At 38.0% G+C, this 14,035-nt stretch overlaps 2 protein-coding genes across 3 annotated transcripts; one reads left to right on the forward strand and one right to left on the reverse strand.

The window, feature by feature from the left end:
- Nucleotides 1-3,584: 3,584 nt before the first annotated feature.
- LOC102708595 lies at nt 3,585-6,406 on the reverse strand. Its single transcript, XM_040521583.1, has 5 exons — nt 6,053-6,406; nt 5,683-5,783; nt 4,613-4,729; nt 4,440-4,541; nt 3,585-3,951 (listed from the first exon to the last, which is right to left on the reverse strand). The coding sequence occupies exons 1-5, from the start codon at nt 6,267-6,269 to the stop codon at nt 3,781-3,783; spliced, it is 708 nt and encodes a 235-aa protein (XP_040377517.1). The 5' UTR covers nt 6,270-6,406; the 3' UTR covers nt 3,585-3,780.
- Nucleotides 6,407-7,441: 1,035 nt separating this feature from the next.
- On the forward strand, nt 7,442-13,276 carry LOC102708875 (putative ribosomal large subunit pseudouridine synthase SVR1, chloroplastic). Of its 2 annotated transcripts, XM_015834829.2 has the most exons (10): nt 7,446-8,000; nt 8,432-8,511; nt 8,707-8,807; nt 8,927-8,993; nt 9,147-9,240; nt 9,322-9,370; nt 9,848-9,998; nt 10,704-10,760; nt 11,567-11,622; nt 12,711-13,276. In XM_015834829.2, exons 1-10 carry the CDS (start codon nt 7,490-7,492, stop codon nt 12,769-12,771), a joined length of 1,227 nt encoding a protein of 408 aa, XP_015690315.2. In that variant the 5' UTR covers nt 7,446-7,489; the 3' UTR covers nt 12,772-13,276. The 2 variants fall into 2 exon arrangements, with proteins under 2 accessions (XP_015690314.2, XP_015690315.2); XM_015834828.2 differs by having other exon boundaries at nt 7,442-8,000; nt 9,147-9,370.
- Nucleotides 13,277-14,035: the final 759 nt, after the last annotated feature.

The raw sequence follows: 14,035 nt of genomic DNA on the forward strand, positions 1-14,035 counted from the left end.
CCAGAAATCTTTTTTTTCTGGGACGGAGCAGTATGCAGGAGGCGACGGAGACTCCTGCTTGCCACAAATCTTAATGCGTGCTGCACATGTAGACATATTGTTTTTTAAAAAGTTTTGTTTTAAAAAAATATTGTTATTTTTAGCAGGGAGACCGGACACCTACCAACAATCATTTATTTTGAAAGACGAGCTAACTCATTTATTCGAAAGAAATTTTATGATATTAAGAAAGCACCAAGGTTTTAAATGTGGTATTTAAGGATGGTTAAAAAAACTCAATATTTCAAAATTAATCACCTTTTGTTGGGGTTAAGTTCGGACTGTTTGGTTCCGGTAAAGGTGTCAATCGGACAGAAGACGAATGGAAATGTACGAAGTAGATACTAAGATTTAAGACTTTTTAATGTTGTATATATTCATGGATGTCAATGAATTTAGACTTATATAAATAAAATTTATTGATAAACAGATAAATGTAAACATAAGCATAACGTATGAAATAAAATGAGCAATAAATATGTAATATAAAATTGATTTCGATGCCTACCATGGATAATTTGGGTCTAGCATGCAGTAGCGGCTTATAAATATTCGATGTTGCTTTTTTGAAAGATTATTTCTTTTTTGCGTGGATATTTTCCTAACGACTAAAAAATGTGTTTTTTTAAAAAAAAATTATATATAGAAGTTCACTTTGCCCCTAGTATCTTACCTTTCTAAATTAGATTTTTAACTTTACTAGCTAAATGCACGTGCATTGCAACATGTAATTAAAAATAGCAAAATTAAGTATGATTGAAAAAATATTTTCAATTGGTTGAAACAATATCGCATGTGTGTTATATTGTGCTTTAGAAGAAAAAAAATCTTTCATGTGACAAAAAAAGGAAATAACATGCTTACAAAATTGAGTTATTGAGCTAGCAAGTAAAATAGCAGCCAAAACATTCACACACACATATGTTGTGTTGATATAACCGACATAATGACCGCTTGACAGTGATGGTGGTGATGACCATTATTTTTTAAGTAGTATAGATAATAGTTAATTTTGTCCTTTATAATATGAAATGGCTATAAAAATTACTACCTCCATCCCTAAATGTTTGATGCCATTGACTTTTTTATGCAACTTTGACCATTCGTTTCATTCAAAAAATTTCAAAATTATTAATTATTTTTTATCATTTTATTTATTGTTAAGTATACTTTTATGCGTATATATAGTTTTACATATTTTTTTAAAAATTGAATAAGACAAATGGTCAAACGTATATAAAAAAGCCAACGGCGTCAAATATTTAAGGATGGAGGGAGTAGATAATATTTTATTTTCTGTCTAGAAAAGAACGCATACAAACAAGCAGCATCCAAAATAGGAGTTGAGGAGGTATCGGAACATCGTTGGAAGCTATGGATTTACCTTTACCCATTTGTTTTTTTTTTTAAACCAAAGCCAGCGTGGTGCTGATTTTATATTAAGAGAATGTAAGAAAATTTACAGCCTATAGATTTTGGGTTGATCTTGCAGGGGAGACACTCTCTAAACAAAACAGATTACTCTCGTGCTAGTGTAGCCCCACAGGCCTTCCACACCTGCATCTCATCAAAGATTCTTGCTTGAAGCTGGTCGAAGCTTAATTCTTTGTGCTGAAAAACTCGGCGGTTTCTTTCGCACCAAATCTTCCAAATTACTAGCATCACCAAGGATTTAACCACCTTGCCAGTCTTCTTGTCTCTTTTCTGCGTAGCTTTCTCTAGCCATTCGTTGAAATTCTCCAAGGCAGAGTAATCCTTGTACATGTCAGCGATTTTCCCCTCCGTGGATACCGCATCCCATAATTTTCTTGTAAAGGTGCAATCCTTAAAAAGATGATCTGCCGATTCCAGGTTTCTGTAGCACATCTGACAAAAGTAAGCATTCGGCCATTCTCTGATTTGCAGTCTGTCTGCTGTCCAAAGTTTGTTTTGCGTCAGCAACCATAGCATCGTCTTGCACTTGGACGGCGCCCAAGTTTTCCAGATTGTGGACGCCGCATGAGAATGGATCATTCCTGCGAACTGAGCCAGATAGGCTGACTTGGCCGTATATTGTCCAGAATTGTCGACTTTCCAGATTATGTGGTCTTCGATGTCTTCAGTCAGCTGTATATTCGCACCTTCAATCCTCCGTGGTCGCATCACTAGTTACGAGGTTTTCCATGGTCGATGCCCATCTGTTGTTTGCCAGAGCTTCCTTGACCGTTAAAATTTTCTTCCTACATCGGTTGAAAAGGGTTGGGGCCAGCGTTTTCATTGTTGTAGTGCCTAGCCAATTATCCTTTTACCCATTTGTCGTGCACACGGAAGTACTCTGAAGTGCTGAAGTGAGATCAGCACAATGCCACGTACTATCTCGCGTAAATGTCAACTTCGACCGAACCAAGAGTACTCCGTAAAGAAAAAGTCGTCATGCTATGCGAAGGACGCCAATAAGACGGTCCAGACAGAGGAACCATTCTGGCACGCAACTAGTGTTTGATGTAGCATTATAGAACTATATTACACTATATTACGGTACAGACAATTTGCAAGTGGCGGTGTAGCATTATAAAACTATATTACGGTACAGACAATTTGCAAGTGGCACCGTGACAGCCTCATCTGGACGAGGGCTGTTTGCATACAAGTCATAGGCTCTTTTTGGTTTGGAGGAATTTCATGATATTTTAAGAAATTAAACCGTTTGCTATGAAAATTTTGTGTTTCGAAGTAACCCGTAGTAATTTTGCAGCCTTGCAAGACTCACCCAGCTCGTTCAAAATCGTACTGGTTCCAGACCTGATCTCCTGACAGCAAAGAGCAGAGAGCTGCAGAGCAACCCAAACGCCCCCTGGAATCTGAAAATATCTTTACGATTAATGTAAAAATGCAGAACGCCACCGACGCAACAGCTAAAGCTGCGTTTAGATAGCAAAACAATTTTTTTTTCTACTCATATTGAACGTTTGATCGGATATCAGAAAAGGTTTTCGGACACGAATGAAAAAACGAATTTCAATGCTCGTCTACAAACCGCGAGACGAATCTTTTGAGCCTAATTAATCTATCATTAGCGCAGGTGGGTTACTGTAGTACTTATGGCTAATCATAGACTAATTAGGCTCAAAAGATTCATCTCACGATTTCTCACATAACTGTATAATTAGTTTTTATTTCATCTATGTTTAATGCTCTATTTAGATGTCTAAAGATTCGATGTGATGTTTTGGAGGAAAAATTTTTGGGAAGTAAACTGGGCCTAAGCTTTAATTAGTGGAGGAAAGAGCACGACTGGAATATGATCAACAAGGCCAAGTAAATTGGAGTATATAACATGGACTAATCTTTCCCCAATTGCCGGGGGTCAAACACATTGTTTTAGATACTCCAAGGCTCGTAAACGTGTCTGAAATGATTGTTTAGTTCCAATTCCCGGAGTCAAACCAATAACTGGACCATGGTTGTTTAGTTACTGGACCACATTGTTTAGTTAATCCAATACCCCAGTATTCCAGTACTCAAACCGTGTTGACAGTTCCCTGGCAAATATTAAAACGAGGATAAAAAGGTAAAGATGAGCTGTTAACTCAAGGGTTTTTTTTATATGCAGGGGTGTGACCAAGTCTGTACAAGTGTAGATCACAGTATTTTTTGTTTATGCACAATTCAGAATTGCTGACACAATGTGAGCAGCGAATTAGACTGAATGAGTATTTACACCGTGGGATGGATTGTTAATGTCTGGACGGCTCTGGGCTTTTAAAACAAGTCCCATTGCCAATATATCTTGTCCACAATGCCTCCACCGCTCCGCACCGCGACATGGAGGGTCTCTGATGCTGGAGGAACACCCCACAACAATGGCACAGCAACAGACATAGTTAACTTCTCCTGGAGGCCGTCTTTGCTTGCCTTCTCTGCCGTGACAACCTGCAGACTGGTGTCCTTTAGAAACTTGTGATAACATGCGCTCAACTCTCTCTTACAAATGACTAACTATCAGGAAGACAGGAATACAAAATGATATATACTGTGTAAAGTCTTTTCATCTCTTAAGGAGACATCTCCTCGAGGGATGAAAATCCGTCTAATGTATAATGAATAAATTTACTCAATTCACTGTTAAACTTAACAACAGCTGACTAGTTGTCTCTAAATATGACCTAGCTACATCAGGCATTGCATGCCATGTTAGGCCACATCATTGACCTTGTTTGCCATATTTAGTCCTTTTTCTTTCTCAAGAAAGAAGGAAATATGTTGGCATCCTTTATGGTTTTGTTTTAAAGGAGCAACCAAAGCATTCGTCAGGTAATAAGATGAGGATACAAATCTGTAAATAAATTCGAACACTCAACTGAGCGGGCACCAAAAGATAAATGTTTCTAAGGTTGTAAATGTAAGATTGTTACACATACCTCACCACCATGCTCCAGTACTGTATCTTCCACTACATCACTTAGCATTTCGATAGAGCGACAAAAGCCAAAGATGCATAGTCTTCTACCCATATCTAGACCCTGAGATAAGAAATGGCATCATCAAAAGAAAGCAACAACATGATAAGCAAACAGGCCGAAGGAAAAATTACATTTGTTGCTGCTATGTTAAATAGTGCTCCAAGGCAAAGACTTTGATTTGGGTCCATGTATGAGCTCTCCTGAAACCGGCGGATATTTTGTATACCTTTTACTTTCCGTTGCCTCTTCTGGCCAAATTAACACACGAGAAGTGAGTGCAGCTAATATGTGAAGTAACGGTGAAGACATAATAAACCTTGCAGCACTATCTAAAATTAAGAATTTAAGTAATTCTCATTTCATCATTCACTCGTTCAGTACATTACTATGACGTAATCATAACTAGCATTCACTCATTAAGTAACACAGAGATTGAGACACATGGTCCTTGAAAGTTGAAAGGATTTACATTGTGCTAGATTTATTACTTGGTTAATCTTTATCAATTTGGTCGCGTGTGCATTTTTTAACAACTGAACTAAATCCACACAACAAGGTAGAAATCTTAGCTATCCATAGCCACTGCATGCTTTAAAGTTTATGCAATAAGGTACATTATAATGACAGACGTACACTACTCTATGGTGTTTGCTTGGTTCCACCATGGTTGATACAAAATCGGTGTGATAGTGTATGTGCAGTAGTAGTACTGCTTTTCAAGGAATTGTTCCCCTTCGATTTCTTTCTGTTACCTCTATGATAAGTTCTACTGCATATATCCAAATGTTGCACGGACAGAGGTGTGAAACAATTAAACCTGGAATGAGGTTATATATTTCATTGCGTAACATTTGATACTAGTCCAGATGCTAAAAAGGTTGAAACTTGAAGTGTCATTCATCATATATGAAGTTTGACTGTGATGTACCGTGAAAGTAATCAATTTAATGTGAAACTATGTCGCCCTGGAACAGAAAACTAGTCTGCTAAAAACATCCCTGGTCGTTGAACAATAGTGTCTGCCAATATCTTTAATAATATGTCACTCTAAATTGAAGATGCAACCAAGTTTTACTAGCAAGAAAAAAATCTAACTACTGGTCAATATGATGCACGAAGCTTTGTTTTCCTTGAACACTAAAAAACTGAAATAGCTCAAAATTAACAGTTAATGAGACGAGCCCAACTTAAGATTCGGCACCTCTGAAGGAGTAACTCGACGAGGAACCAAAGAACCGCCTATTTGAACGAGCCCATCAGAAGTGAACAGTGTTACTCTATCTTCGGTCACCCACTGAATATCTGTTACCGCAGATTGAACCCAAATAAGGCCGCATGATAAACGTAAGCACAAAGCTTCTCACAGAAAGAAATAAGCAAAATCTGCACAACGATGAGCACATCAACATTTCTCCTTCTCCTTACCATCTCACACAGCACAGAATATACAGCGGGGCAAACCAACCATTACCCACCGTGAGTCTAGCGTAAGTAAATCAACTGATTGCTCGCCGTCGAAGCATTCGAATACCAACCGGAGTGGTCAGAGCGAGCGGGGGGGTTGAGCTTACCGAGGCCAGTGGTGAGATCCAGCGACTGATCCCACGGGTAGGGCCCATACAGATCCTCGGGGTCGTCCTTCCCCGCTCGTGCTCGCAGCCGGTGGAGCGACCGGGACCCGAAGCGGGGCGATCGGGGCCTGCCGCCGCGGAGAGGGGAGGAGGGCAGGGGCCTCCTGGACGCCAGCGAGCGCGGGAGGGAGGAGGATGCGGCGGCGGAGTCGGCCATGGCGAACGCGGTGGTCGACGAGGCTGAGCCTGCGGTGAGATGCGCACGGGATCGCGGAAAGAAAAACGGGTGGATTTTTGTGGGAGGCGATGCGTGCGTGCGCGCTCTTATTTTTCTCCCTTTTTTTGTGTGGTTGGCTTGGGGCTTTGGACAAATTGGCCGGCGCTTGCTTGGTCGAGGTGATCTCTACTGCGCTGTTCGTCGGTTCTGTTCTCCGCCACAGGACAAGGATGTTGGATCTGGGCCGTTGGTTGGTAGCTTAAGCCAGAATGGAGGGGGGAGATGGCCCGTACCCGGTTGGAGGGTTTTATCCTGTGTGTAAGGTGGTCTCCGGTTACAACAAGGCCAGTTCCCCCTTTAAAATAAGAGGATAATTTCAGTGTCAACTGGAATAATATGCTTTAGGCAAGTCTGTTTTATCACATCTATAAGGTGTTCTTGGTTGAAGACAATTTTAACTCTAGTTCTTTAATATATTTAAAAAAAATGAAACATGGATTAGTTACAAATAACTGTATTATAACATGATTAGTTAAAATCTCTATAGTGTGAAAAAAGTTCTAGTAAAATCTGTCGATAAAGTTCTTATCATTTGATTTAATAAGTTTAAAGTAACAGACAACCAAGATTTAAAAATTCAGTTGCTAGATCATCAAACACTTTTTGATATCAATCATGTTAGGTTAGTTTATTAACTACGACTACAATTTAAAATTTTAAACTGAAATTAAGAGTTAAATTTGGGTGTGACTTTTATAATTCTATATCTTGCTATTGGTTTTTAAATCGCTATACATATATAAATAAAAGTTTCATTAGAAGATATTTTTAAGTTGTTTCATTATTTTTTATGGATTTATCAGGAGTACCGTAGACCCTAAGAGAAGAACACTATTATTTTTTCGTTTCTCTCATTGCTTATAAGCTAAAATTTAAATTTTCATATTTAAATTAGAATTGATTTAGGGGTTTTCATCAAAGTTTATTTTTTTATTTTTACTTTTAGATCGCTAAGAATATGTGCATAAAAATTTTATTAACAAATTATTTTTTTATAAATATTTCGTTTAATCACCCAATAGTTTTCAAACATTTTTTTCATTCAAAGTCAACCAGGCTCGGACTGCGGGACTGGTCGTCCGGCTCGACGCGGGCGGCGGGCATATCCGATAACTTCCTCTGCTCGCACCTCTCCATTCTCCACTCTCCAGAGTCCAGTCATGGCCCTTGCCGCCGCCGCCGCCGCGGCCGTCTCCTTCCAGCCCTTCCTCTCCCGTCCCGCCTGCGTTCTCCTCCGCTGCGGCCACCGCCGCCTCCCTCCCCTCCTCCTCCGCGCCTCCTCCACTTCGACCTCCAGCGCCCCAGACTTCAACATCACCTTTGCGGAGCCCGCCCCGTCGAAGCCCTCATCCACCGACCCGTCCGTGGAGGCGGTGGTGCCGTGGATCATCCGGGGGGAGGATGGGAAGCCCTCCATGCGCACCTCGCCGCCACCGGACGTCCTCCAGGCCATTGCGCTGGCGGAGGCGGAGGCCAAGAAGGCCAAGAAGGACCCCCGCAAGAGCCAGAAGGGTGCCCTTGCCATCCCTGCCTCCAATGTCAAGGTAAAGGAGAAGAAGGCCGCCCCTGCGGCGCCGCCCAAGTTCTCCAAGGCGGCCAGGAGATTCTACAATGAGAATATCAGGGAGCGCGAGCCGCAGAGGCTCGCCAAGGTCCTTGCCGCGGCAGGAGGTAGTCTTCCTGTCACGCAGAATTTTATTGAAGCGGTTAAATTGATCTGAACCGAGTTTAATCATAGTAATATAGCCTAGCAAATCCTATACTTGCTAGACAAGAGTTTTCCAAGTTAAGGGTCTATTCGTTTTGAAGGAAAACCAAAGGATCCAATTCCTAAGGATTGAATTCCTTTGAAAGTCATTCGGTTTGTAGGAATGAACTATAGGAAAATCAAAGAAAATTTTTCTTTCCTAGTGGATATAGAGAGAAAACATAGGAAAATTTTCATCCACTCAAATCTATTGGAAAAATTCTTATGGATTAGTGTTGCCATACATTCCTATTCCTCCACTTTTCCTATTCCTTTGGATTCAAATTCCTGCAAACCGAATAAGCTCTAAAGCAACACATTAGTTGTCTGAATGATGCCTAATGGCTTTTTTTAGTGGCCTCGCGAAGGACCAGCGAAGAGCTTATCTTCCAAGGGAAGGTGACTGTCAATGGTTCGGTCTGCACTTCTCCCCAGGTATAAATTTTTAGAGCTCTAATATGACGAGAGGCTACAGATTTTGTTTGGTGTTGGTTTACAACTATCGTGCTATCATGGTAAAATGTAAATTATTCTGATTTAGCTAGATCCTGTTACGATGAATTTTGATCATGTAATGTATTCATAAAAAAAATCTGTCATATATGATTTGCACACATTTTTTCTATGTAGACCAAGGTTGACATCTCAAAGGATTCTATCTATGTCAATGGAAACCGCATTTCCAAGAAGCTTCCTCCGAAGTTGTATTTTGCTGTTAACAAGCCAAAAGGGTCAGCTCTTACATTCTGTTTCCACTGTCTTGTTCCAACAAAACATTTTTGAGGCATAGAGAAAGGAGGCATCAATCTATATGAGTGACATCTCTAAATGTTATTTCAATGAATTGCAGGTATATTTGCTCATGTGGTGAACCAAAGTCTGTTATCTCCTTGTTTGATGACTATTTGAAGGGCTGGGTATGTTCTTCCTTTTATATAAAAAAACGAGTGTGTTCTGGAATAGTTGCATAACCTAGGCATGCCAATGATAGTGATGGAACTTCAGATATCTGAAACTATGCACTTATTCTTCTTAGTTCGGACTTATACTTTTCCAATTAACATTTGCAGAACAAGATTCAGCCAGGAGTACCCAAACCACGCTTTTTTACTGTGGGCCGACTTGATGTTGCTACAAGTGGTTTGATAATAGTTACAAATGATGGTAATTTCATCATATTTGGTAGTAAATATCTGGGAATCAATATTTTGACCATCCAAAACATAAAGTTAATGTCTCTTTCAGGTGAGTTTGCCCAGAAACTTGCACACCCTTCTTCAAATATAACAAAGGAGTAAGCTCGCCTTCTTTTGTATCCTTTGAAGTATATTGATACAAAATCAGTTTTTACTTGCTAATTGAAATACTGTAGACACTATTCAGAATCTTGTACCAGAAATTTTAACAGTCCTTTGGTATTATTCTCATGTACTCGCTCTTTATTTTAATAGATGACGTCATTGACTTTTTGTCACACGTTTGACCATTCGTCTTACTCAAAAAATTTTGTCCAAATGTATGAAAATGTAGTTATAATTAAAATACATTTAGTAATAGATCTAATCACAAAAAATGTATGATAATTATGTAAGTTTTTTAATAAGACGAATTGTTAAATGTGTGCCAAGAAGTTGGCGTCATCTAGTTAAGTATGGACGGAGTATTCATTATCAATATGCACTTGTAATTGCAAAAGAAAAAAACAAGTGAAATAGCATTCGTACCAAACTTCAAATGGAATCAACATGAATTGGGTTGTTCAATGTTGCAGATATGTGGTAACTATAGATGGAGCAGTGCACCGGAATCATCTCATAGCTATCAGTGAAGGCACAAAAATTGATGGAGTCAAGTGTGTACCTGATCTAGTGGAACCATTGGATGTACAGACAAATACAAAAAGGACCCGACTCAGAATAGTGGTACTTATATACTCCAGGATACCTCATTTTATTAGATTCCTCGTTGATTTTGCTGTCCGTTTCATGGATCCCAAATGCTATATAGCGTAATATAGAATATAGTAAACTTTGACTCGTTCTGTTAAGAGAAAAGTATACCTAGCAATGAACCTATCCTATTATCTATTTATGGGATGTAGAGCTTAACACATGAAAGGTTTCTTTAGATAGTACTTTTGGTCAAGATCTACTTTAACATGCTATGGCAAGCTAAAATGGTTAGTAATCATGTAGAGTTCAATAAATGTCTAACATGTAGTTGGTTGCATAGTAGGATAATTTGCCTCACTTGCTAGCTTTTCAAATGATTGAAACTGTGCAAGCCATAAGAAGCTAATAATTCTGCAAAGCTTAAAGCAATAATCTGTTTCAGATTGCTCAAAACTTGCAATTAATTTGACATGTTATCAGCTAAGTTGGAACCATTTCTTGATCACTGACTCAACGTTTGTTTGGAACAATGAGTTGTTACCAGGGTAGAAGAAGAAAATTCGCCACTCTGGGCAATATTACATGTTTGTGTTTTACTATTTTCAGTGACCTTACTATGTTATTAACTTATCGCTCAATTCATGCATGTTGGCTGACTAAAGCAGTTATATAGAGATGCAAAAGCATTAGATTTTGTCATCTATTCATTGCTATGTTATTTTCTATGTCTGGCAGGTTCATGAAGGAAGAAATCATGAAGTTCGTGAACTTGTGCAGAATGCAGGCCTAGAGGTTGTTTTGTATGCTCAATATTTCTTTCTCAAGTTTTCCCTTTATATTTCATTGGTATATCTTAATATTTCCTCTTGTGCAATACTAAATTTGATAAGCCAATTAATTTGGCTCTAGAACTAAGAACAAATGTTATTTTTCATTCCTTTTTATCTGATTGGATTATTGGAAATGAGGATGCTTAATGGTCAGTAGCACTAGTGACAAACAAGTTTGTTTCGAAAGAGGACTCAAAATTCATCTAACACATCTTTCAGATTTTTTTCTCAAGAGAAGTATGCTTATAATGATCGAATGTGGATCCACAGGGATTAGCACATTGAGCTGTAGATATAGTACTATTGCTAAAATAAAGCTAACTGCACCTATCATGTGTGCTTCGGAGTTTTTCATCTCAAATCTGCTTACCTGCTTATGATGGTAGACCACATTTTACTAGCTCTTAGCACAGTAGCTTTGGATTGGAGATGTCTAATATACTTATAAGTTGATGCTGTCTCAAAGCACTTAGTAAATCTCAATTGTTGTGCGTAGATTATCATCATGTCATCAGACTTGTAATGACAACACAATCAAACATCACTTGTTTGAAAAGCTGTCACCGCAGCTTGTCATCTCTTGCTCATCTCATGTTTTCTTTGAAAAGAAAGTAATCTAAGAATTGTATTTATCTTATATTCTTATCGCTGAGGTAGTATATCTATGTCTGTCTATTAATAACTGTGTTTTGCTGGAAGAATTTTTTGCCTTTGGCATGTGTCCCCCCTCTCTGGAAAGCAGCTGATATTTATCCTTGTTCTTGGTAGGTTTACGCCTTGAAACGTGTTCGGATAGGCAGGTTCAGGCTTCCGGCAGATCTTGGGTAATGCAGTTTACCATTACACTTCTCTATCTTGCATCTTACCACCTTTCAGGTCTAACTCGATATGACATGTTTTTTCGGTGTAAAGGTATGAACATTATAGATTGTAAAAGAGGATCATGTCTGTCAAACATGGCAAGGAAGAGCGTGATGTTTTCTTGGTGTAAATGATAGGAATATTATATCATAAAAAGGATCATATATATGTCAAATATGCCAAAAGAATATGATGATTTATGCCTGTAGCAGCTTCCAGCAAATATGCTAGGATCAGTGCAGTAGAGTAGCTTGATTCACAGATAACTGCTATTTTGTGCTGAAAATGAAAAAGTAATGTCAAAATCCTTAATAATATTGACCCTTTCTTGTGTGCTGGTATACCATCATTTGGTATCTTGGACCTTTTGTTATTTCTTTAATTTTAGAGATAATCTACTCTAGGCAAGCGAGTTTGTCCCAATTCAATGATTGGTTATTGACATTGTCACTTTCTATAATATATTAGTGAGTTTGTCTATTGTTCTATAGTATGCCATTAGGCTAGGAATATTTTTCAAATGTACCCAAAATGCCCTAACTTACTTGCAAGTTTAACTACTGCTTTATACCCTTTAGCAATTTCAAAAAATTATAAAATTTTGTGTGTAGCCTCTTTACATGACGTGGAGTTTGTGTATACATTTCAAGATTTTTGTATTTTATTTTGTTTGTAAAACATTATTTATCCGTTATGTGCAACATAGTATTTTTTTTAAAAAAAATATTGAAGTATATACGGAAACTTACATGTCGTGCAAGGAGGCTATGCAAAAAAGAATCACATTTTTTTGAAACTTCTAAGGGGATAAAAATTAATCGTTAACATTGACTGGACGTAAGGGAATTTTGGATATTTTTGAAAATAAATCATCGGCCCAATGTATATTGTAGAACAATTAACAAACTTATCAGTATATTATAGAAAGTGACAATGTCAAGGGCAAATTATTGAACTGTTACAAATATGGAATAGATTCTCTCCTAATTTTATACCAAGGCAGGAAATGTAACACTGAATATTAACCCTTCGTTGGATGTTACGTGTACAGAATTGGGAAGTTTATTGAGCTTAAACAAGCTGACATCAAGTCACTAGAAGGCAACAAGTAGAGTGAAGACCTGCATTAACAGGTGCATTTATCGACCGTCATGTGGATCAGTACAGCTCCATCGAAGGATAAAATTGTTCCTTTTCAAGTCAAGGTGTGAGATATTCCACTCCAATGCGTAGACGTAAATAGGTGCGGATGGCCAAGATAGGCAAACATACTTTTACCTTGAAGAACACTCAAGCTGCTTTGAAGAGTTTCCATTATCCGACAAGACAGTAGTATTTGGTGGAGATGAGATATTGTCAGGCTGCAGAGATTTAGTGATAGAGGTTACACTTTCTCTAATCAGATTTTTCGTTACAAATGTAAATACTCTTATAAGAGGTATAACTACAAACGAACCATTTGTAGCACGGTTCGATTCTGATCAACAAGCATATTTGGCCATAAATCTCTTGTAACCTGTGTTATGAGCATGGAATTATCTATGTAGTAGTGCTGTTACGGCCATGTCCCAATAATTCATAGCAGAAAATCCTTATCCTAATACTAGCTGGAATATATTTCCCAGTCTTAATATGTTTGGTAGGCTATCTTAGCCTACCCGGCAAAATACTAGCTGGAATATATCGATTTACTAATGAGTGTTTGGATGGGAGATGGTCATTGAAGTTTTCGGATGTGTTGACTCGTGGACGAAGATAGATAGCAAGGTAAAGGAAGGAAAATATTCATGAAACTATGGGAGATGGTTATGTAAGTTTTTGGATGTTTAGATATTATGGGAGATGGTCATCTAAGTTTTCCAATATATTTGCTTCAGGGCGAAGCTGGGCAGGAAGGTCGAGGAAGAAAAATATTCCACGAAAAAATAGATGAGCTCGTTCACCTTCACTGCAATCTTATTTAATAATAATTAGCATATATTATTAATCAGTAATTCCTAATTTTAAGTTAATATTAATTAGGAACAATAGATATATTTTATTGTTAATTGGTACTAATTATGTTAATATCGATGATGATTAATAATAATTTATTATGGTCATCCCATCCACCATCATTCATCAACAAAAAAAAATTAAATTACCTTATTCATCGAACCAAACATAAAAATAAGGATCATATTCCGTCTCAATTGTTAACCAAACGCACGTAATCCGCACAGATCCTACACTACTGTACATTTTTTTCAACGATACGTGGAACCTTTTCTGGTTTAAGTGAGGTGAATTGTTTTTTCAAGCTTGCAAAATTCGAAATTCCTATATCGATATCACATGTTTCGACAAATTTCAACTGGAGTTTGATCAAATTTATTG

Source organism: Oryza brachyantha, chromosome 3 (genome assembly GCF_000231095.2).
Source record: "Oryza brachyantha chromosome 3, ObraRS2, whole genome shotgun sequence".
Taxonomy (NCBI): domain Eukaryota; kingdom Viridiplantae; phylum Streptophyta; class Magnoliopsida; order Poales; family Poaceae; genus Oryza; species Oryza brachyantha.

Excerpts from the sequence above, each read along its gene's own strand:
- LOC102708595 (XM_040521583.1), bottom strand. The coding sequence starts at position 6,269 with ATGGCCGACTCCGCCGCCGCATCCTCCTCCCTCCCGCGCTCGCTGGCG. Across the intron at positions 4,730-5,682 it reads GTCGAGTTACTCCTTCAGAG|AAGAGGCAACGGAAAGTAAA; the intron begins GTGCCGAATCTT and ends TAATTTGGCCAG. Across the intron at positions 3,952-4,439 it reads TACTGGAGCATGGTGGTGAG|GTTGTCACGGCAGAGAAGGC; the intron begins GTATGTGTAACA and ends ACCAGTCTGCAG.
- LOC102708875 (XM_015834828.2), top strand. The coding sequence starts at position 7,490 with ATGGCCCTTGCCGCCGCCGCCGCCGCGGCCGTCTCCTTCCAGCCCTTC. Across the intron at positions 8,808-8,926 it reads GCTGTTAACAAGCCAAAAGG|GTATATTTGCTCATGTGGTG; the intron begins GTCAGCTCTTAC and ends AATGAATTGCAG. Across the intron at positions 9,999-10,703 it reads GGACCCGACTCAGAATAGTG|GTTCATGAAGGAAGAAATCA; the intron begins GTACTTATATAC and ends TATGTCTGGCAG.